Below are 23,578 nucleotides of genomic sequence, written 5' to 3'. Positions count from 1 at the left end.
TTTTTAGATATTCAAAGCGCGTATGATAATGTAAACTTAATTAAATTAAAAGAAAAAATGTCGGATTTAAAATTACCATTAAAATTTATTGATTTCATTTTTAATTTATATACTGGAAGGACTATTTCTTTACATATACCTGGTTTTGAGGATAAAATAAGAAAAGTTTGGAAAGGTATCCCTCAGGGTTCTGTTCTAAGTCCTCTATTATATGACATTTATACTTTTGATCTCCATTTAAGTGTTGATCCTTCCTGTTCCATCTTACAATATGCAGATGATGTCTTAGTTTACTCTGCTAACCGTGATATTAAAATAGCAGCGGAAACTCTTAACGATTCATTAAACAAGTTATCATCCTGGCTCTCTGCCCAAAATCTTTCGTTATCTAAATCTAAAAGTCTCATAGTTGTTTTTACGCGGAAAAGAAAAGTTCCCACCGTAAATATTTTTGTTGATGGAGAACGAATACCAGTGGTTAAAGAGGCGAAATTTCTTGGTCGCATTTTTGATTCTAGTATGAACGGTAACGCTCATATCAACGACATTGTAAGAAAATGTGAGAAAAACATAAATATTATGAGAGCTGTAAGTGGCGTTTGGTGGGGGTCTCATCCTGGTGTACTTAGGTTAATGTATAATGCTTTGGTACGTAGTATATTAGACTTTGGCTCCATAACTTTTTGTCTTGAAAACAAACAACCTCTACATAAATTAGATTTATTACAACATAAAAGTCTCAGGATCGTTATTGGAGCCATGAATAGTACTCCAATAAATGCTTTACAAATAGAATGCTCTGAACCGCCGATATCTTTGCGTAGACAATACCTTTCTGATAGATTTATATTTAAAATTCAACAATATCATGGACACCCCTTAATTTTGAAACTACAAAATCTTTGTGAAGTTATTAATGGACGAAATGCTTTCTGGCGTAACCGGAAAATCCCTTACTTAGTTTCTAGCTATAGAAGATTTTTAGAACTACGTTGTTCAATTCATAAATTTCAATGCCACTCAACTTTTTCATATGATTACGAGACTTTAATGTTTGTACCCGATATCAAGTTATCAATAGATATCCAAAAAGGATCAAGCTCGGCAAACTCAAAATTAGCCTCCTTTATTAAAAACTTAGAACCTAAATCGGAGGATTTCTATACTGACGCGTCTAAATCCGTTTCCTCGGATGAAAAAAGCGTAGGAGCTGCTTTCTTAAGACTCTCGTCAGGTCATTTTCGTCTTTATAAATATCCACATCTTTCTTCAAACTTTGTTGGAGAAGGCATGGCTGTCCTTGAATGTGTCAAATATATAATTTGCAATAAAATAGAGAATTCATATATATTTTCTGATTCATTGAGCTTTCTTCAGTCTCTTTTATCAAATCCATTTAAAAAGAAACCTCCTTGTCCGCTTTCTCTTGAGGTAAAACTTAAATTAAAAGAATGTCATGATTCAAATTTACGAGTCACATTAGCATGGATTCCTGGCCATTCGGGCATCCAAGGAAATGAATTGGTAGATTATTTAGCTGCTATGGCCGCAAGGCAGGGTAATACATATATTGACAAAGTGTATACTCAAGACCTACTAGAAAAGCCTCGGGAGTATCTTTTAAAAGATTGGAACTCCGACTTGTTTATCAAAAGGTGGACGATATCGTCGTCTTCATATCAAAATTAATTTAAAACCTTGGTTTTCTAAGTTTAATTTCCCAAAAAAAGTAACATCTACCATATCGAGATTAAGATTTGGCCATTGTAGTTTACCCAGTCATTTATCGAGAATTGGTGTCGTTGACTCAGATGCTTGTGAACATTGCAATACCAATGGAAACATCGAACATACATTATTTGAATGTGTCAAATACAAATCCAAACCACTTTATGAATTCCTTATAAAATTTCGTGCTCCTCTCCCTTGTGACTCCTACACTATACTTTCCTTTGTTGATTTCAAATATACTAAAGCTCTTATTTCTTTTCTAACCTTCCATAATATTTTATTATAATATCTTTTCTTCTTTACATTACTATATTTTACTATATGTATATATTGCCCTAGTTCCTCCTATACCGCCTATTTCTAAAGTCCCTGCTCCTATCCCTCTACACTGGAATATCATGGCAACTTGACATTTCAAGATGAAGTTACTATGTCGCCTTTGGCTGACTCGACTCTGGCTAAAATAAGCTTCCGAATGAAGTTTGATCGCCATATTGAAGAAAAAAAAAAAAAAAAAATCTCAGGAACTGCCGGTCCGATTCAAAAATTTCTTTCAGTGTTAGATAGCCCATTTATCGAGGAAAGCTATAGGCTATATAACATCACGCTAAGACCAATACAAGCGGAGCACCAATAAAGAATGTTTTAAAATCTATATGTCTATAACATATAGACATATGCTGTCGCGGACTTTTTTTTAGATCTTTTAAAGGGAAACAATCTGGCATACATTATTTTAGCGAAATTTTAACCGTTTCTGCAGCGGAAGCTCTCAAAAGGTAAAAATAACCCCGATTTTGAAACATAGATCTTTTGTCTAATAAGGTTGGCTCACTATAACGTTTTTTATGCTAACCAAATTTGTTCTAAAATAAAGCATTATTTGTGAACTATTCCACGCGGATGAAGTCGCGGGCAAAAGTTAGTCTATATATAAAGCCCGCTAAAATTAAAACCTCTAAAATTACACTATTTTTTCAATTAGTTTCTTATTAGATTCTATAGCGAATTGAACGAAACACTGTCAACGTATGCTCTGCATCAATGGTCTCAATATTATTCAGTTACTTTTACGGTCTAAGGTCTTATTATTTTCAACTTTTTCATTAGATTACGGTTTTCGTAGTTACGGATGACTTACTATAGATACTACACCTACCTACTTACTAATACATCTACGTAGACTTATTAGTAGATATCTTTTTAATCAAAGTTTATCGAAGTATCTCGCGAAAACCAAAGAAAACACGGTACGGCACTAAATCTGACAAATTCTAAACACACTATCATTGTCCTAAATAAATCGGTATACCTTTTACTAACCTTAAAAAAAAAAACGAACGAATATGTAAACCTATTATGCAGATTTCATTAACTTTTTGACCAATTGAGAAATACTAATCAAATACCTACCTAATGAGTACGGACTTTATCTATGTGAGAAGTTAACGAATTATTTTCTTTTACCACTCTATAGTTTATTATGCATGTACCTATTGGTGATGACAGCTGAAATGCACCAATATAGGAAAACGAAACGAAACGAAATTCCCCGAAACTCCAATGAATTCTCACCACTTTACTGGGGCATTACTTCCTAATGTATTATTTCAACAATTTTTTTTTATTGCTTTGAAGCGTGGACGAGCTCATAGCCCACCTGATGTTAAGTGGTTACTGGAGCCCATAGATATCTACGACGTAAACGCCTTATACTTTAGGCCACAATGACTTCAAAACTTAATGATAATCATTTTAGACTCATCAACTTCATTTTATGTTGCTCCATTTAGTAAATTATATGCATGGATTAGTTAACAATAAATAAAATCGATGCTGACAACAACAGTATCACAAGCAGTTAAGATACTTGAAAAAAAGAAGCAGAATAACACACTAAATAATAATACTCTTTAAATAAACATTCTAAATTCAATAACCCCTAACTACGATTTTCTCCTAGGTTATGGGTACTGACTAAACACACGAGACAAGAACAAGTACAGCCTGGCCCTTAATACTAAATATACAAGTAGGTATACAGAGTAAAATAAAAATCAAATCTGAATTTTGAGGCACAGGCGTCAAGGTCACTGACCATTGATGACATGGTCAATGTTACAATCACACCTTGACAGCTCATCGGCTAAAGCAACACTAATGAATAAGATTTAGCTCAATTTAACTGGGAGATCGAGATCTCACTGAGTCATACCTCATGAATGTTCTAGAAAGTTGCACTGCATTCCAAAGGATAGACTTTTATGATTTTGATCTCGAGAATTGTCTGTGCCAAGTTTTCTGGATTAAAATCAAAATTTCTGATTACTCTGGAGATCTGTTATGTAAGAATACTACCTATACACTTGTTAAAAAGGCTTTTTTGTTATTGATGAGCATACCTGTTCAAAGGCCACCTGATGTAAACTAATTACCAGAACCCATGGGCATTACAACATGAATACTAAGTAAGTTATCCTACTGATAGATGAAATTCAGCCTAGAAAATAATTTAATTTGGGCATTAGTTTACAATTATTTAATACAGAAAAATTGCAACAATACAACTAAAGTGCTTGGTCACCTTCAACCATTTCCTTCAAATTCAATAATTCAAATTGCCCTGTGCCCTTTGTTTCAGTTCTTATCATTTCATCCAAACTTCTAAAGTTGCCAGGATCTATAAGACACACAATGTTAGCAGTTCCAGATTCCCAGTTTTCATCTTCCACTGTTGTAGCAAGCTTAACAACTTTATCCTTAGTTTTCCGAGCATCTTTACCAGTGAGTAATATCCTTACTCTCATTTGAGCTCTTTCAATAGGTATTTCATTCTTTAATATTTGTATCACATCTAAAGCTTGTTGTTTTGCACTTTTGTTTACATTGACTGAGAAGTGGACATCTTTGATTGCCTTCTCTATTATAGAAACTGGATATGGTCGTTTTGTTTCTGGATTGACACATTTATCAGCTACAGTAGTTGCAATATCTTTAAATAAAGAATCTATCTGTGAATGTCTTTCTTTGTCTGAAACCTGTAGTTCTCCTTTCTCCAGAATTTCTTTGCATATCTCCGTTTGATCTTCTTTGGCAAAAATCTTTATTAAGTCTTCTTTCTTTGCAACTTGTCCTTTGGAAACATTTGTAAAGACGGTATGAGTCTGTAAAACTTCATCAATGTCTTTTTCTCTGTAATAAGAAAAAAGATCAAATGAAAGAATTCTAAAAGTAATAGTAACAGTAACAGTAATAGTAACAGTAATAGTAACAGTAACAGTAATAGTAACAGTAATAGTAATAGTACTAAAGAGTATAGAAAAAACATGAAAGACATAGGTGCTGTGAGTATTGGCAAACATTTTTCGAAATAGCTTTTACTTTGATCTGATGTTATATTAAAATTGTTTTGAAATCTACTCTTTATTGATTCTCCAGGTGACTCGTGTTGTAATCTAATAGGAGAAAATTTTATTTATGGATTTAAATAAAAATGGATTTCGAGCCATATTAAATTACACAGCAATTAGGAAGGAATATATTGAAATTTCATAAGTTTGAAATTCGTTTAATATGCTAATCATCTCTTTCATTTATAATAATAACCTTGCTTACTTATCTGTATTTTTGGATTGTTTATTTAATTTTGATGATTTGTTTATTGAATATTATTTTACTACCTAGTTGCTTTTGTTGTTACAAAAAATTTGGGTACATTAGTAGAACCAGAGGTACAGGAAAACCATTGATAATTGTGGAGAGCTTTCTTGAAACATCATGTAAAAAGGCATATCTCAGAAGCATATTTGAATTAAAACTTTACTGCTTTATTGTAACAACTATTTCTTTCAATCAAAATGAACACTGATGCAATGTTATTTAACATTAATCATAGATTGATTTAATTATTTAACATTAATCATAGATGAATTTAATTATTTAACATTAATCATTGATTAATTTAATTATTAAATATTAATCATAAATTAATGTTAAATAGCATTGACATAACATAATACATAAATGTCTAAGTAATAATTTTACATTTATAGCATCTTTATGGATTGATCACTAGTTTTATGATAAATTTTCTAAGATAGAAAGAAGAATTTGACTTATATTTTTTTATCATTTTTTTCAACCGATTCTTCATTACTTTTGTAAGTAGAAGAGTATGTAGCCCACCTAATGGTCAGTAGTCACCATAGTTTTTTAAGACTGCAGGAGACACGGCCAAGCCACTGTCTAAATTAAAATTTTCAATAGTTTATGAAGATGCTTTATGAAGATATTGCGGTTCACGTTTCTTCACAAAATGAGGAACTTACAGTACTCTTGAAGTCTGATGATAGGTAATTATTACAAATTAGGGGTGTTATTTGATAAATTTTCTCATCTAACTTCTGCGTTTTTTCATGTCTATGGTCTCGCGCGTGTTCCTTGTTTCAATTTATATAATATTTTCTTAAACGAATCTTACGAAATAATTGAGAAAGTAGAAAAGTAAACTGGTGTGTTTCTCACTATCGAAGGTGAATGTAAAAACATATTTAAGTATTGTTGATCTTACAGTTTATTTCGCCAAGACAGCACTTTGTTCTTGTAGCAGGCTATTTCAAACCTCTTTCCGCCTTTCTTTAATCTTACGATCGCCACATTTGTGAGACGTATTTGATTCGTAGGTGTAAATATTTTAGACATTGTTTTTAATTTAGTGATTCTATTGCTTCGGCTTTAAATTCTCAATTTTTTTAAGGGATTTTATGACCTGGTAACTAGGACCTTTAAGTCATGTCTTATTTTAATTTATATTCATATTTTTATGAAAAATGATATTATGGAGTGAAATGAAATGAAGATGATTAATTTGAGACATTAATCAACTGGGATGAAATTAAATGAAATGAGATGATACGGGATGAAATGTAATCTCAGTAAAATGGTGGTCATTTACTAAGATTTTTTTCAGTGGACTTTTTGGAGGCTCCCGAGAAGTAACGTTCAGCGGATTTCTTTCATTTTCCGACATTTGTGCACTTTCACAGATATTAAAAAGTTAATAAACCACCGTTATTACACATTTAAATCTGAAGAAACACTAAATAGACAAAATAAAACAAATCACACAACTTCACTCCTCGCATTCCCGCCAAAAAGTCCTAAATTCTATAATTTTTTTAAGGGATTTTATGAACTGGTAACTGAGACCTTTAGGTCATGTCTTATTTTAATTTATATTCATATTTTTATGAAAAATGATATTATGGAGTGAAATGAAATGAAAATGATTACTTTGAAACATTAATCAACTGGGATGGGATGAAATGAAATGGGATGAAATATAATCTCAATAAAATGGTGGTCATTTACTAAGATTTTTTCAGTGGACTTTTTGGAGGATCCTGCGAAGTTACGTCCAGCGGCTTTGTTTCATTTTCCCACATTTGTGCACTTTCACAGATATTAAACAGTTAATAAACCACCATTATTACACATTTAAACCCGAAAAAACACTAAATAGACAAAATAAAACAAATCACACAACTTCACTCCTCGCGTTCCCGCCAAAAAGTCCTTTTTTTTTCTCACCTAAGCTGGTAGCCCTGAGAGGCTATTCCAGCGTAACCTTAACTAGTAGGTGAGCTCACGGAGCTCAAACCTGACGACGTTGCTAACACGAATCCTAGCAAGAGCCGTGCTTCGCAGAATCTACCACCGGATCGGAAACGCGACCCACTGAGAAGATCCGGCGAGAAACTCAGTGGGCTGTGTCTGAGGGTTAATGTACTCGTCGAGCCCTTCGTCGCAAGCGACGGGTTCGACGAGAACGGTGACCGGTGCTTGAGGTACCTAAAAGCACCATTAGTGGATCGGGAGGATCCGAGATGACATGTTTTGGGCGACATCGGCTGCTTTCCATTCTTTCCGCAGGATCGGGAATGCAAAAAGTCCTAAATTCTATAAAGTCTAAATATCTTCATAGATAATACACCCAATATTTGAGATATAGGTACTTATTAACTCCATGGGTATTACCCTCATTAAGAAGTGTTTTTCTTAAAGGCTTATTACGCTTGGCTAAATTCAGTCGCTACTGAATTCAGTGAAGGGTAATAGCATTCAGTAAGCTAGCCTACTAAATTCAGTAGCAAGGATGGTTTCTGACTGACTAAATCATTTAGAAGCCTTATTAGAAAACGCTTTTAGGAAGGTGTAATCGCATTTAGTTACTTAATGATTTCAGTCGTCCCATAGCTCTCCGTACTTAAGGACGTTTTAGGTTGTTTTTTATTTCCGAATAAAAAGTATTTATTTCTGTCATCTTTATTTAATATGCCAGACATTTATAAATAGCCCGACATGTTTCAGGGATAATTTTTGTCAGCAGCGGTTGGGATATTAAAGAACTAAATTTAAATCTTGATACGAATTTCCTGTTGCAAGAAATCTTAATGTTACAACCAATCTTTTTTTTTAACTTATACTATCTCGTAAGATAGTATCCTGCTTTTGAATAAACGGTGTCACAAGGCTTAAGATTAGGCTCTGTAAAATGTCTAGTAAGGGGGGCCCACTTAACGGTGATCATTTGTTTAATTAATTATAAATAACTAAAAGACGAACAAACAATTTTTACATTCGAACATTAACGAACAAACGACGAACAAATAATTAGAAATCAAAAAAAGGGGGGCCAAATTTACACAGCCTTAAGATTAGGTCAAATGATCTCGAATCCATGCGTAGATACATATTCTTCTTTTTCTTTTTTTTGTTTCAATTGAGCCCACAGCGAGGGCTACGCAAAGGCCAACTTTTTTGTCTTCTAGACGATACTGGGGCCATCCTCTTACACACAAGACACGTCCTACTTCGTCGTGCTTAAACTGACAATTGATTCCGTAACTGAATTTAGAACAGTGTAATCAGAAGCTTCTAACTTGCTTCTAAATTTGCTTCTGAATTCAGTATACTAAATTTAGCCAAGTGTAATTGCTTGGCGTATTTACGTTGTAGATGTCTATGGGCTTAAGTAACCACTTAACACCAGGTGGGCTGTGAGCTCGTCCACCCATCTAGGCAATAATAAAAAAAATTAGCCAAGGCGGTGGTACCTACCCGCGCGGACTCACGGGAGGTCCTACCACCAGTAATTACGCAAATTTTAGTTTTTGCGGGTTTTTATTTTTATTCCCTTCACCGTGGAAGTCAATCGTGCACATTTGTTGAGTACGTATTTCATTAGAAAAATTGGTACCCGCCTGGGATTCGAACATCGGTGCATCGCTCAACACGAATGCACCGGACGTCTTATCCTTTAGGCCACGACGACATCCGTCGATTTACAGTTTTTTCCTTAAAAAAAATTTCGATCTCACTAAATTCTCACCAATTTCTTGAAAGGTTTTTCACGTAGTTACATGTCATCTAATGTAATATATTTTTCATTAGACTTCATTCATGGCTTCACTTTACAAATAAAAGAATCTATGGTTAATTTTTCCTTTGCCGGTCTAAAAGAAGTAAGCACACAGAATTAATCTATGTTGTTCACTTGGGTTTGTCAAATCTATCACGACGTGTATTCATTCAATGAGAATTTGTTCGTCATTTTTAAAGACTTGTGTATTTAATCTGCGATTGTATGTGATTTTATTTTAAAATGGCGAAGTTGGTCGATATATACAACAGCGATAAAGATCCAATTATAAAACGGCGACAATTACCGTTAACAATCTACGAAAATCTTACCGTAAGAGGCTTTGCACTTTGACATTACCACAAACGTAGTTATTCAAAAAGTCTAAAGATATAAACAACAAATCAATATTCAAGTCGTGAAAGACTTTTCCAAAACTCTATAATCATTATACACAAGTTACCAGTCACATTGTTAAAATAATTTAAAATCATGATTTGTTCAAATGACGTCTTATAGTTGACCTTATTTTCTGTAAATTTCTTTGTTGAATTCATATTTATATTTATTTTTTATTACAGATGGTCATGGATTTGAATACGATGGGTCTGATTTGTGACAATCCTCAAGTGAAAGGGCGTGAATACGAAGAATTTGTACGGAAATACAAAATTCTCACAACAGATGAGCTGAAAGCAGCTCTAAGGGTGGAGGCATCTGATATTTTTAATGTGTTAAACCAAAGCATTCCATGTGTTGGCTGTCGAAGAAGGTAAGTGATTAGGCAATGTCTGTTTTATAATTTTGTTTATGCTTGTTGTAATGGTTAGTATCTTTGAATTGACTTTATTTTAAACTAGCGACCCGCCCTCGCTTCGCTTCGGAAACTGTAATTTATTATTGATTTCTCCACTATTTAATGGATGTTATTATACATATAAACCTTCCTCTTTAATCACTCTATCTATTAAAAAAAACTGCATCATAATCCGTTGCATAGTTTTAAAGATTTAAGCATACATAGTAACTATACGTGAGACCTTAAAACTTATATCTCAAGGTGGGTGGCGCATTTATGTTGGGGATATCTATCAAATTTATTTAATGACGTTTTTAAACGTAATGTCGTTTACTGGTGTTAGGACCTCTTGTGCTTACTGGTGGTAGGACCTCTTGTGAGTCCGCGCGGGTAGGTACCACCGCCTTACCTATTTCTACCGTGAAGCAGTAATGCGTTTCGGTTTGAAGGGTGGGGCAGCCGTTGTATCTATATTGTGACCTTAGAACTTGTCTCGGGGTGGGTGGCGCATTTACGTTGTGGATGTCTATGGGCTCCAGTAACCACTTAACACCAGGTGGGCTGTGAGCTCATCCACCCACCTAAGCAATAAAAAAAAAAGATATAGGGACAGAGACAGCGACTTGTTTTATACTATGTAGTGATATTGAATTTGCCAAATAAATGAAATACCATATTGCAAGTAGCTGCCAATAAAATGTAAAAGCGATCTCGGTTAATATATTAAATGTAATTGTAGCGATTTATTCAAAATGTTTAAAATTCAATAATACTTATTCAAAATGAATGATCTATTATGTCAATTAAGAAGAAATTGTAAATGCAACTGAATCATAATTGGAGCCTACAAAACCAGGATGCAAATTTTTTACACTCAAAATAATTTTGTTGCTCCTTTCATAAAAATTAAGCCCATGTTAACTTGCATTTAGTATTAGATTCTGATAATGAAATAAAAAAGATTATGTTGAAGTATAGAACCAACTACATATGTAACTATAATAATGATGTATGTCATTGCAGTGTGGAGCGTCTATTTTATCAGCTTTGTAAATCAGGACATCCTACTTTAGATCCACTGGTTCTTACACCTGACGAAATTATAACTTTTAGAGAAGACAAGATAACGCAACCACAGTCACTTGCTTCATTGCTCAACGGACACAGGTAAATAATATAATTTATTTCAATTAAGTAAAAATTAAATCTAAGTTCTTTCATGTAGAACACAATCTAAGAGCCCTATAATGTGTTAAATTTCAGAAATCTCACTGCACACTTGCTGATATTATTATGATTGTAAATGACCTCAAATCTAGCTAACCATGACTGACATCAAATATTTTTTCATGTTTGTAGGTCTTATGGAACATGGAACTTAAATACTCTTTATGAAATAGAAGATATAGAATTAATTTCATATCACTTCTTAAACAAACTGACTGTAAGAATTGGATGAGTAGATTAAAACTCAGATATTATGAGAGGCCTATGTCCACTAGTGGTCAAGTTTGGCCTGTTGTTGATGATGACTGATTATGATTGATTGCATTTGACTTTAGTTACTGGTTTGCACCAGATTCCATTTCTATTTACCGTTGGGTGTGTAAGTATTAGTCTTCTTCTTTTTCTTTTTTTCCTATTACTCTCTACTTGGGTTAGAATCAATTTTTTCCATTTGCATCGGTCTTGGGCAGTCCGTTCTACGTCTCCCGTCATGCCCAAGACGCACAGTTCATGCCCTACTAAGCGGCGCTAAGTCATACTGGGATTATCTCTCTTCCTTTGCCAGACACTTTCCAGGACAGTGCTCTCCTAGATAGGTGGGTATCGGGCTTACTTAATGTGTGAACCCTCCACTTTTCCGTAAGGATCTCCCTCTCTGTTGGTGTCCTCTTTGACAACTCATTGCAAGTAAAACATATCAGGTCTAAAGATTTTCAAAATTTGACATGGGCATTTATTCACAAACACTTGGATTTTGTTTATGAAGTCCTCACTAATAAACCAAGTTTTGCTCCCGTACAGCAACAAAGACTTCACATTTGAGTTGAAGATTCTCACTTTAGTTTGTCTCGTTAAGGTTGAGGAACTCTACACTGGTCTAAGTTGACTAAATGAAGCTCTGGCATTATTTATACCTTAGCCTCAATATTCGCCTCTGTGCCTCCACTGTCGTCCTCAATGCTGCCAACTGTTAGTGATGGCAATTACTAGGTAACTGTATTGTATTCTTATAATGAGAAACGATTACTGTCTTATTGTGGCTGCTGCAAATTACTAATACTAGATCCTAAAAACCAAAAGTTAAACAATCTCCGTCGCTCTAAACACATTATTGGTAAATTAAGTCCGCACAGGTAGGTAACACTATCACTAATAAATTTGATTTTGAATTGATATTGCTCCAGAATTATAAACATACAAGTTGTTTGGCATTATTTCGGGATATTGTTTTGTTTCTCTAAGTTTGCAGATGGAGTTATGGTCTATATGATATTTAAGGGTTACTGAATAAAGTTTTTCTCTAAATAGTACGGGCATCGATTGCCTCATCCTAAGCCAGCCACGGTGGAAGAAATCTCAGCGCTGCATCCTACATTCCCTGGAAGCAGGAGGAGCACGTGGCTGGGGATGGAGCGCATGGGGCTGGGGCGGACGAGCTACATGGCGTGCCGCCTGGGACGCCATGCGCGCTTCCGCTCGTGATCACGTCACCCTCGTGCACTTCAACACGCTGCACGACACTTTACACAACTACCTGAGGAAACATCGCTTTTGTGCTGATTGCAAAACTAAGGTATTATCCACTATTTTATTTCAAATTGATCTTCACGTCAAAAATCTTGATAGAAATCAGCGAACATTTTCAGAGCTCTCTTTATGATGCAAATCTCAATGAAGACTAATCATGACAGGACATAATATTTGAAATCATATCAATATAAATGTATTGTTATAAATTATTGCCTGAATAATGATGATGATGATGATGATGATGACTATTTATTTATATGATATGATGATGATTTGAACATAATTTAACATAATATTACCTTTTTGAGCATATTTTCATTATGTAAAGATTGCTACATTGGAGTTAACACCATGAAAGTTTCATCAAGCAATTTTTTTTTTTATGACTAGGTGCTTCGAGCTTATCAACTCTTGGTAGAAGAGAAAGAACCGCAAAAAGAAAAAGGATATGTAGGTGCACTCTATGGAGGTATCAAAAGATGCCTTCTTGACAAACACTTACATTTACAAGCAAAGACTGATTACATTGCACACCTGATAGCTAGGGCGGAACCTGAGCTGCTTGGAAATCACAGAGAGAGACATGCTAAGACTTTGGAAATTGCACAAGAAGAGGTATTTATTGTTTTTCTTTCCATTTGTTATTTAGGTCCTTTGCTTATAGACAGTTTTCTGACCTTTCTAAAACCAGAACACATGACTGCCTTTGGCACAAATAAGCTGACTATGTATAACTTCATTCATAATGGCAGATGAATTGATGACCCTTGTAAGCCTAAACAGTATAATGCACTGTCCTTGAAAAAAAGGTGCATGTGCAACTTGGTGCAGGTCACAGAAGTGAAACTTCTTTTGGGGTGTGTAGTATTGTGGTTTTCTTCATTTTTCATCCTTAAATCAAATTTCTCTTGTAATAGGGAATGCTGTGTTTAAGAAAAACAAACTCTTCACCATTTATGTATTAGGGGTTAACTATCATCAGGGGGATCAGTAACTATGTAAACAACAAAATACTGTTGTACTTTTATATCATAATAATAATAAAAATATCATAATGAGACTCTTTCATTATGACATTGTTGAATCTTATATCTTTAAACAAGCAATTCTTGTATATAAATATATATAATCTGAATCTCGGAAACGGCTCCAACGATTTTCATAAAATTTAGTATACAGGGGATTTCGGGGCCGATAAATCGATCTAGCTACGATTTATTTTCAGAAAATGTTGTTTTATTCGTGTTTTCAATAATCAACTTAAACATAAACTTGTTTTTTATTTATTGAAAGAACATAACAAATAATATAATATCAATACGTAATTCGTATTTAAATATAATTTCTAAAAAACACAATTTATCAAAAAAAACACCAAGTAAAACTCGGTCATCCTCTAGTATTATTATTATGTGAGATACAATGTCTTCCTAATAGAATATTCTCTATCCATCTCACAACTTTATCCAAATTATTATCTATTCATCTATCAACATATTTAATAATGGAACATATTACATCCAGGTTCTGATATGTCTTGGAATATGTATATATGAACGTCTGCAACGCATCTCCCTTCGTCTTCGGGAAGAAGAAGGCACTTGCCAAACGCTTGCTGCAGTTGCAGTCGAGGCACTATACCGCAAGTTCGAAACTGCTGTTGAGCACAAGAGTGGGGTCTCCAAACTACAGCTGCTGTATGATGAAATTACTCAAGAGGAACTTACCAGGCAACAAAGGAAGGAACAGAAAAAACTGAAAAGGCGTAAGAAGAAGGAACGGCAAGCAGTTGAGGGCAAATGCAAGGTATTATTAATAGCAGTCATAAGTTTTACTGTAAGATCAATATGAAACAATTAGTTCAATATTTTAAATTATAGGAAGCTGATTCAGAAGAGCCAGATGAGAAATGCCAATGTGAAGAGTGTCTACTAGAAGAGAGAGACACTCCGACCGATTTGCTTACGCCCCACTCCTATAGCCAATGTTTCGAGACAAATGAAGAGGGATGTCAATCATGTCACAATGACTCAAAAACGAAACGCCGATCGTCGAAAAAAACGGGCAAGAAACGCAATAAGAATGGAAACCTCTCTCCCAATGAACATAGTCATGACTGTGGATATTCATCTGGTAACACAGGAGGCTGCTGTGAGACTATGTCAGGTTCATCATCTCTGATGAGTTCACCTGAAGGTTCTGAAGTTGCCTGTTCCGAAGGGTTCTGCAATCATGAACGTGGCGATTGTTTGGACATGATTAAAATTGATAAGCCATGTCCCAATTTCACACTCTCATTACAGGAAATGCTAATGGTAAGCCTTAAAATTTAATTAAACACTGGTCAGTATACGCTGTTTTACTCACTATTTACACTAAATAACATAGCGCTTTGTCAACATAACAATATGAGTATAGTCAGGTGACTTAGGTTAACTCAATTATGTCAAGATTTGGGAAACTAGCATAATGCTGTCCATCAAACATTGATGTAAATGTAAAATAATATTCCTATTAATGCACCCCTATAACTTGTTACCCTTATAGTTATCCCTGTAACTAAAATCCTTTTTTTTCCGGGTCGGGTGCCGGAATCTCCTACGAGGTCCCCGCGCCTAATGGAGCGCGCGGGGTATGTGGGTCTTGATGATCTGCTGATGTTGGGAGCAGACCGAGGGCCCAAGGAGTTTTAGGGCCCCTACCACACTAAACGACTCCTCTGCACTCTTTCACCCGACGTCCGATCTCCGTCCGGGGTCAGAACCCGGTCAGAGTAGGGGGGTTTCCGCGGTCAACACTACAACCAGACACGCGGCGCCACCCCGAGGACGCCCGACCGACGGGTCGTCGAGGCGATAGTCGACGACCAACGATGCCGGTCTCCGCGGTACGGCGGCCCTACCAGGCCGTCCGGGCGATGCCGCTGGTGTTCCGGGATACCCCGCTAGGTCATAATCAGCCTGCCGGATCGGAACGCTATACACCGCCAACCGGGTTGCTCTTCCACAGTATGTTCGGTGACGACAGCGACGAAGACAACGCGGACCGCAACCGCCGACGCGTCGGCCCATTCTCCTGGTACCAGCGCGCTAGTGCGACGGTAGCGGGCGGCGCAGCCTTAACCCCCCCTCAGGTCGCCCCGTGACCATCACCGGGAGGAGACTGCCTCATCACAGGGGCCGGAGTTGAACGAACGCTCTCCTTCGACCCCCGGCACGGTGCCGAGAAAGAAGAAGAGCTCTCTCTCTCTCCCGTTCCGCTGCCGCCTTCCATGAGGTGGTGGACTCGCAGAAGTCGAACATCGCTTGCCAGGACTTGTCGCAGCCGAGCATCGTGGCCACGACGTTCGGAAGCGACAAGTCCTATCCTATTTTTGCAACGAGGACGCGGCGCTGCTTGGAGTGTGCTCCGCCGTGTCCTCGTTGCAGCCACTGCAGTTGTGGCACTGCGGCGTCGGCTCCTTTCGGGCGACGAGGTGCAAGTAGCGACCGAAATAGCCGTGTCCCGAGAGCACCTACGTCGCTCGGAAGGTGAGACGTCCTCGGTCGCGACTCACCCTGTCCGAGAGGACCGGGCGGATCGCCTCGACGGTCCGTCGCCCGTCCTCCAGGCGGCGAGACCACGCCTCGAGCACGGCACGCCGAAATTGAAGTTTCCGCGCTCCCCCTGGAGCGGAGATCGCATCGCCACGCGTAATCCGCAGCCAGCGCCTTCGCTTCCGGGCGGAGACCCAAGCTCTCAAAGTGAGCATGGAAACACCAACGACCATAACTATAACCCCTTTACATTAAGTATAACTAATTTGAAACTGTAATGTTCACTCAGTTTCAAATTTATGGAGAATAAGGAAACATTTTCTCAATCCTGTGACTACTAAAATTTAATATCGATTTAGGTTATGGGTTCAAATTCTTAACAGATAACTATAAAAAAAATGTTTACAGGATACATGTTCATCAGACGACGAAGAAGATGCAAGTTACATACCCATAGAGGATGTTTTGGAATTTAAGTCTCGGAGGAATATAACAGAGAAAAGACAAGAGCTTCGACAAAATCTTCGGCAGAAGTTCGCTCAGTTGTGTGTGAACACACCACAGTCACAGCTAGCACAAACTGGGAGCAAACAGCCAATCTAATCTGCATCATGTTCAATTTGCCACATTTCAGTAAATATTTCAGAATGCATTAGTTATTTTGTCTTCATCATCGGTAGATAAAACATTGTCACTATTGAATTATACTGTAAGTTATAAAATTACACAATAGCTTGTCACAACAGTTACATTCAATACATAAGATGATAGTAATCATATGAAAGGCAATATTGGTATCCTTTGTGATGAAGGGTAGACGTTCAGTAATGGATCCTCATGCAGATATCAATGTGTAGTCTAGTGTGCCAATAGATCAGAAGTCTTCTGTATTCCTGTAAATCAGTAATATGTCTTCATTTATTGAAGTTTCTTGTTACTGAAGGTTATGTACGCTTAGTAACATTTAATACATGTTATTGATATTAAAACCTTTGTGTAAACATTCTCATTCTTCTGTATTTAAAAAAAAGACAACCAGTATGAGGAAGCCTTTATGTTTTTTTCTTACACAAGCAGATGTGCTCTAGACAATCTGCTGTTAAGATGTGAACTGTGCCCATAATCATCACAATGTTAATATTAGCACCAACCTTGAGACATCAGTTCAGTTTCAATTATTTGAATGTGGTCTTAAACTGAAACATTTTTGTTTAATTAACGACGTAAAATTCACTCGAAGCACGAAAATGCGAGAAAATTTGTTTGAACTAAAGTAGTTGAAGTAAACCCTTTGAAGACATACAATTGCAAACATTACTGAGATATTATACTATTAAAATATTACTATACAAACTTGATGTTATTCTATCAACGTAGATGTGTTTTTTTGGTGTTTATACTAAGCAATAATTATATAGTGTTGTTACCTATGCATGTAGTATTTATTGCAATTATATATTGGATGGATAGCATTATATAAATTACAATACATTTCTTGAACGTCTAGCCTTCTGTTTGAAGTTCATATTTGAAAACGTTACATTTAGTTTGGCAGAAATAGAAAAATAACATAATGTACCCAGATATTTTTGTTATTGAGAACAAGCTATTTTTATTTGCCAAGCAATTCAATCATGGTTTTGTCTTTATGCTGTCTATCTATTGTTTTAAAATCAATCATTGTTTATGAATGAAATAAATGCATGGTTTATATATTTTGTAATATTTTCACATTATTTTATTTAAATGAATTGGAATGATGTGAATTGAAAATTGAAGGGTACCAACCCTAGTGATATGTTGACCTGATGACCAGCATTTAAATGTTTAAAAACAAAATTTTAGAGAGCTTAGTAATGAATGGAACATGAACATTACTGTAGCATTTTTGATGAGATAATTTTATTTACGATGCTTTATGTGACTATTATGGAAACATAATGATGAATTATTGCTCGTTAATAGCTTAAAAAACTATGTCAAGAGTTACCTTGGTTGATTTGCCATTGTTGTTAAAATCCAATCATTTGTAACTCTGTTTTAAAAATAATATATAATACAAATATAATACAGTGAAAATTCGTTTTATTAAAATATAGTCATAAATTATTTACTTTAATTATTATAATTGTTTTATTGATTTATTATAAAATATTAGCAATACAAAGAGATGCATTAGTACCACCAAACCCAAAAGAGTTTTTCAATGCAATTCTCTTTTCATGATCCCACTTTTTCGCATTCTTAGCAACATAACACAAGTCGTCTACAGGGTCGTCAAGGTTCAAAGTTGGTGGCAGGACACCATGATAACATGATAATATTGTGAACATTGCTTCTAAATTTCCAGCAGCACCTAATAAGTGTCCATGGGCTCCTTTAGTTGAAGAAACTGATATTTTTAATGCATGTTCCTTGAATAATGACTTAATAGCTGTTGATTCAATACCATCGCCTATCGGGGTTGATGTTGCATGGGCATTTATATATGTTATATCTTCTTTTTGCAAATTGCCATCTTTCAAGGCTCTCGCCATAGACAACATAGCTCCACTTCCATCTTCTCTTGGTGTAGTTATGTGAGAAGCATCACCAGAAAGACCATATCCTAAAATTTCAGCATACATTTTAGCACTCCTTTTGAAAGCATGTTCATATTCTTCTAAAATCAATATGGCTGCTCCTTCACCCATAACAAAACCATCTCTTTTTTTATCAAATGGCCTAGAAGCTTTATGAGGTTCTCCATTGAATGAAGTACTCAGTGCTCTTAGTCTACAGAAACCTGCGATAGCTAAAGGGCTGATACACGCCTCTGCACCACCACATACCATAACATCAGCATCACCATTTTTTATAAACCTGAAAGCATCCCCTATAGAATGAGCACCAGTTGCACAAGCTGTCGAAACAGAATGGTTAGGTCCCCTGAATCCATATTTAATACTTATGTGCCCTGCAGCCATATTTGGTAATATTCTAGGAACAAAGAATGGGCTCACTTTGTTGTAGCCAACTTTTAATGCTTCATTTGTGATACAGACATCATTTAAATCTATCATACCCATGCCTATTGCAACACCGGTCATTTCTTTACAGTGTTCACTTTTAGGCGTCCAATTAGCATCTTTAAGTGCCTCGGATGTAGCAACCAATGCTAATGATGTAGCTGGAGCCATTGACTTCAGAGTAGATTTTGACAATGCTTTTTCAACAATACCATCTTTTTCTCTAGGTATAAGCCCAGCTAATCTGCAAGGAAGGTTTATGTATTCTTCATCATTGAGAGCCACTATACCACATTTTCCCTTCAATATGTTTGTCCATACTAATTCAGATCCAGTACCCAAAGGAGATACGACACCCAGTCCAGTAACGACTACCCTACGTCTAACGGCATTGATAGTATTAATACTTCGGATTAAATTTAAATATGTGTTGTATTTACGCATAGTATTTATTTTTGATAATATTCTTATTAATACTTAAGAGTATTAAATTAATTTTACAGAAATTATTTAAGGTTCTACTATTCCCTTTCGATCGCTTATGTTTAATTTAATATGATCCTTTATTGTATTTATAGAGTTTATGGATAAAGTAAATAGAAATTTCTTTCCACAAACAAATAGAAGTTGAAAGGTTTAAAAAAAAAAGCAATGCATAGTTTAATGTAAAATTTAAAGTTGCTATTTATTTAATTCCTTTCACAAATTGACACTATTGACATTTGACAGTGATTTTTTTTTAGTTTTGTTTTTTTAAAGGGATTTTATGACCTGATAACTAAGACCTTTAGGTCAAGTATTATTTTAATTTTAATGAAAACTTTTTTATATGAAAAATGATAATATGTAATGAAATGATATGAAATGAAATGAGATGAGATGATATGGGATGAAATATAATCACAGTAAAATGTTGAACTAGATATTAAATAAGCTGGACATTTATTTTAAAGTTAAAAATAAATAATAAATAAAGTTTAAAAGCGAAGGCTTACAAAACGCGCGTTGGAGGTTGAGTCGAGTCGAGTTAAGCTCGTGTAAACGACTAAAGATACGGGGGTAAAAATACCAAACTCGAGTAAGTTGGGGAGGAATGCTCGAGCAACATCGGATGAGTTAAGAGTGGAGGACTATTTGACGAAACGTCTAAAGATACGGGCAGCAGTCTCCAAACGCACACGATAGATATGCGGCATGTGATCTTATTATTTTTTGTTATTCAATCACAATCTTCAATATCATGCTCAGTTGCACGTGGAATACTCAGAAAGAAACTCTTGCTTAAGACAATTAGGAATGACTTTGTCAGTGCAAAGTTTGAGCAAATCATCATATTTGGATTTTGTAACTGAGACCAAGGTGACAGTGATAACTTGATTTTAGGCTGAACTTCGACATCAAAAGATGATGCTGAAGCATTCATAGATGTTTTGTATTTAATGCTTTGCTTGTATTTTTTGAAAGTCATAACACGGATCTTGCTTATTTTTCCGGTTAGGTTGTCTTTAAAGTCCTTGCCACTAATACTATCCCATTTATAAAAATCTTCATAGCTCAGTCTTTCCACCTGAAAATTCAATTCTGTAATTCTAGCTCCGGATATAAGATATGATAAAGGTGTCAGTAAACAATATATTCTGGAGACAAATATTCGTTTCATGAGTAGCGTTGAGGAACAAAATTGGGGTGGATGGGATTATATTTGCTAGATGATAGATTGATAGATACCTCTAAAATCTCTATTAATGATTGTGTTGCAATTGGTCTAGTTCATTGGCAACATAAAATAATACAAAAGATTAAACTTCCTCCTGAATCCTTTTACTGGATAGTGTTTTGCTCTTTTAAAAGCTGTAGAACTAGTTCTTTTATTAAAATCTAAAAGAACAATCATATTTTCAGACTCAAAAAGTGCACTACAAACTATTGAAAAATTTCCTTTCCAAATGAAACTTTGCGAAATACGTGATAAATTTCTGATATGTCCTCAAAGAAATTACACCGTTATCTTTGTATGGATTCCAAAATTCGTAAAAATAAACTCCACTCAAACGTCCTTGGAAAATTTTCCTAACCGGAGTGAAGTAAGCGAACTGTCAAGTCAAGGTACGTCGCGACGTACTTTGAACGTTCCTCAAGGCTGGTTTTCTATCAATTTCAAAATAGTATGTGGACCGCAAATGGAAATATATGATATTGTTGTGCAATGGCCTGGATCTTTGCATGATTCCCGTATATTTTGATAATTTAATTTTGATAATATTTATTAATTAAGTAAATAGTTCGAGGTTAGACATTTGAAACTTTTTATTTTATTTACCTACATAAGAGTCATATTTTGCTTACTACCTGATAAATAAAGTCAATGCGATTATAAGTTTTATTTATATAATAATAAACTGGTGGTTGTGGAAAAGCACTTCAACAACACGATGCAATCAAAATCACACAAAAGCGGCGAATAAGAGATAGATAGATAGATAAAAATACAAAGCCGGATCCGAAATCTAAAATAATAATAGGTTAGAAAATAAATAATACACTTTCAGATTTACCACACGTACTCATATTTACGAATAACTCAGCAACCAAAACATCAAACAAGTTCATCTAGTGTCAAACAGACAGCGGCAGCTTGACTTTGACATTAAACAATGACAATAGACTACAGAACTCTATGGGTTTGATGCTAGCTTGATCAAATTTTCCTCAAACTGATGTTGTTGTGGTGACGCAATAACACCTCTCTACCTCACTCGAGGTCAGTTGAGGAATATTGTAATGGTCGACTAAAAATACCAAACTCGAGTAAGTTTGGGAGGAATGCTCGAGCATCATCAGATGAGTTAAGAGTGGAGGACTATTTGACGAAACGTCTAAAGATACGGTCACATGTCACTGTGGAGTTAAAGGGAACGAGAAAGCCGAGCAGCTTGCCAAAGAAGCTATAAAGGATGGAGATATAGACCCATATATAAATTACTGTCATGATTTGGCTGCTCTTTCCAAAACCCATCTTTGGGAGTCATGGAATGATGTTTGGTTGAGAAGCAGCCAGTTCAAAGGCAAACTTTATGCTGAAATTCAACCCACGATCCCCAGTAAACCATGGTTCTTTAAAGCTAAAAGTTCTAAAATTGTCACTTCTATCATTTCCAGAATACGTTTAGGACATGTATGTACATCTCATCATTTAGCAAGGCTTCGTATTGTTGATAGCAATATTTGTGAGTGTGGAGAAGATATTGGTGATCTCGACCATATTTTCTTTTCTTGTTCCCAATATGACTGCACCTCCTTTATGAATTCCTTACAATTACTACAGGTTCCGTTTCCGATTAAAATCTCTTGCCTTTTGCTTTATACTTTTTTGTATTATAATGTTTGTTTTGTCATGTTGAATATTATCTTCTTTCATAATCAATAATAATATTAAGATTTAATATGTTTATTTTATTTTTGTTAGTTTATGTCCATATTTTGTTTTTAACTAGCTAATCCCTTTGTTTTGATGACTTTGTATATTTATTCTTGCGTGTAGTTTCCCTACCTTTTACTTGAAACTGGCATAAAGTTAAAACTATTGCCATAAAGAAAAAAAATATAATAAGTGTATAGTCTATGGTGTTATATATTAATCTGTGGATACTGGACCATAGATTATACACTTAATATATTAGAGATAGATGCGCAACTCTCATTTTTATTTTTGCTTTAGTTAAAGCCCGGTCCAGCAGGCGTCGCTACGGTCGATTATTAGTCTCCCTACTCCGCACCAGGTGGCTTTTTTAGTAATTTTAATATTTTTAATAACTCTCTTTATGAAAAAATCTTATCGTTTAGAATCGCTGAAATTCCCGGTAGTACTTATGAGATATTAAAGAATGTTTGATTGTGTTCAGCATTCTAATCGATAAGATCTTTTCATGCAGAGAGAAAACAGTTTTTTAAAATAAAAAGCTGTAATTCTCTGTAAGCTATTTAATTTCCCTATATTACAAACAATTTTCTGTTAAAAGATTGTATGAACGTACAATTGTATAAAATTTCGAATAACAATAACTCCTCTAGATTAATCCTACTAGCGTACTTATTAACCTTTAACCAGTGACATGGAGTCTCACAGGCTTCGTGCTTTTTGCGAATTATTAGAATTCGCCACTCCCCCCAGCTCGCCGCGACTCCGAGTCTCAGTAGCCTTTGTTATAGTAGTAAATTGACCACGGAAGGAAGCAGACGTGTTGTCGGTCGTATAACACGTGAGTAACACTCATCGAAAAATTGGACGTAGCCTGTCAGGCTCCATGTCCCTAGTTGCCATTCAAAA

The 23,578-nt window shown here is 35.4% G+C and overlaps 4 protein-coding genes across 4 annotated transcripts; 2 read left to right on the top strand and 2 right to left on the bottom strand.

Moving 5' to 3' along the window:
• Positions 1-57: 57 nt before the first annotated feature.
• On the top strand, positions 58-4,749 carry LOC134199476 (uncharacterized). The gene has a single exon (XM_062670440.1). It carries the CDS (start codon positions 58-60, stop codon positions 1,687-1,689), a length of 1,632 nt encoding a protein of 543 aa, XP_062526424.1. The 3' UTR covers positions 1,690-4,749.
• On the bottom strand, positions 4,256-6,506 carry LOC101735480 (ribosome maturation protein SBDS). Its single transcript, XM_004930350.3, has 2 exons — positions 6,302-6,506; positions 4,256-4,923 (listed from the first exon to the last, which is right to left on the bottom strand). The coding sequence occupies exons 1-2, from the start codon at positions 6,430-6,432 to the stop codon at positions 4,299-4,301; spliced, it is 756 nt and encodes a 251-aa protein (XP_004930407.1). The 5' UTR covers positions 6,433-6,506; the 3' UTR covers positions 4,256-4,298.
• Positions 6,507-9,234: 2,728 nt separating this feature from the next.
• Positions 9,235-18,322, top strand: LOC101735341 (gametogenetin-binding protein 2-like). Its single transcript, XM_038013553.2, has 8 exons — positions 9,235-9,484; positions 9,733-9,923; positions 10,974-11,117; positions 12,486-12,750; positions 13,098-13,322; positions 14,232-14,513; positions 14,588-15,022; positions 16,652-18,322. The coding sequence occupies exons 1-8, from the start codon at positions 9,395-9,397 to the stop codon at positions 16,844-16,846; spliced, it is 1,827 nt and encodes a 608-aa protein (XP_037869481.1). The 5' UTR covers positions 9,235-9,394; the 3' UTR covers positions 16,847-18,322.
• LOC101747135 (3-oxoacyl-[acyl-carrier-protein] synthase, mitochondrial) lies at positions 18,312-19,695 on the bottom strand. The gene has a single exon (XM_004930348.5). The coding sequence runs from the start codon at positions 19,693-19,695 to the stop codon at positions 18,388-18,390; it is 1,308 nt and encodes a 435-aa protein (XP_004930405.1). The 3' UTR covers positions 18,312-18,387.
• Between the last annotated feature and the right edge of the window lie 3,883 nt (positions 19,696-23,578).

Source organism: Bombyx mori, chromosome 10, assembly GCF_030269925.1.
Source record: "Bombyx mori chromosome 10, ASM3026992v2".
Taxonomy (NCBI): domain Eukaryota; kingdom Metazoa; phylum Arthropoda; class Insecta; order Lepidoptera; family Bombycidae; genus Bombyx; species Bombyx mori.
This window is presented reverse-complemented; position numbering and strand designations above follow the sequence as displayed.

Bases quoted from the DNA above. Each gene is read 5' to 3' on its own strand.
- LOC134199476 (XM_062670440.1), top strand. From the start codon at position 58: ATGTCGGATTTAAAATTACCATTAAAATTTATTGATTTCATTTTTAAT.
- LOC101735480 (XM_004930350.3), bottom strand. From the start codon at position 6,432: ATGTCTAAAATATTTACACCTACGAATCAAATACGTCTCACAAATGTG. The intron at 4,924-6,301 runs GTAAGATCAACA...TTCTTATTACAG, and splicing joins CTGTCTTGGCGAAATAAACT to AGAAAAAGACATTGATGAAG.
- LOC101735341 (XM_038013553.2), top strand. From the start codon at position 9,395: ATGGCGAAGTTGGTCGATATATACAACAGCGATAAAGATCCAATTATA. The intron at 9,924-10,973 runs GTAAGTGATTAG...ATGTCATTGCAG, and splicing joins TGTGTTGGCTGTCGAAGAAG to TGTGGAGCGTCTATTTTATC. The intron at 13,323-14,231 runs GTATTTATTGTT...TATTACATCCAG, and splicing joins TGGAAATTGCACAAGAAGAG to GTTCTGATATGTCTTGGAAT.
- LOC101747135 (XM_004930348.5), bottom strand. From the start codon at position 19,695: ATGCGTAAATACAACACATATTTAAATTTAATCCGAAGTATTAATACT.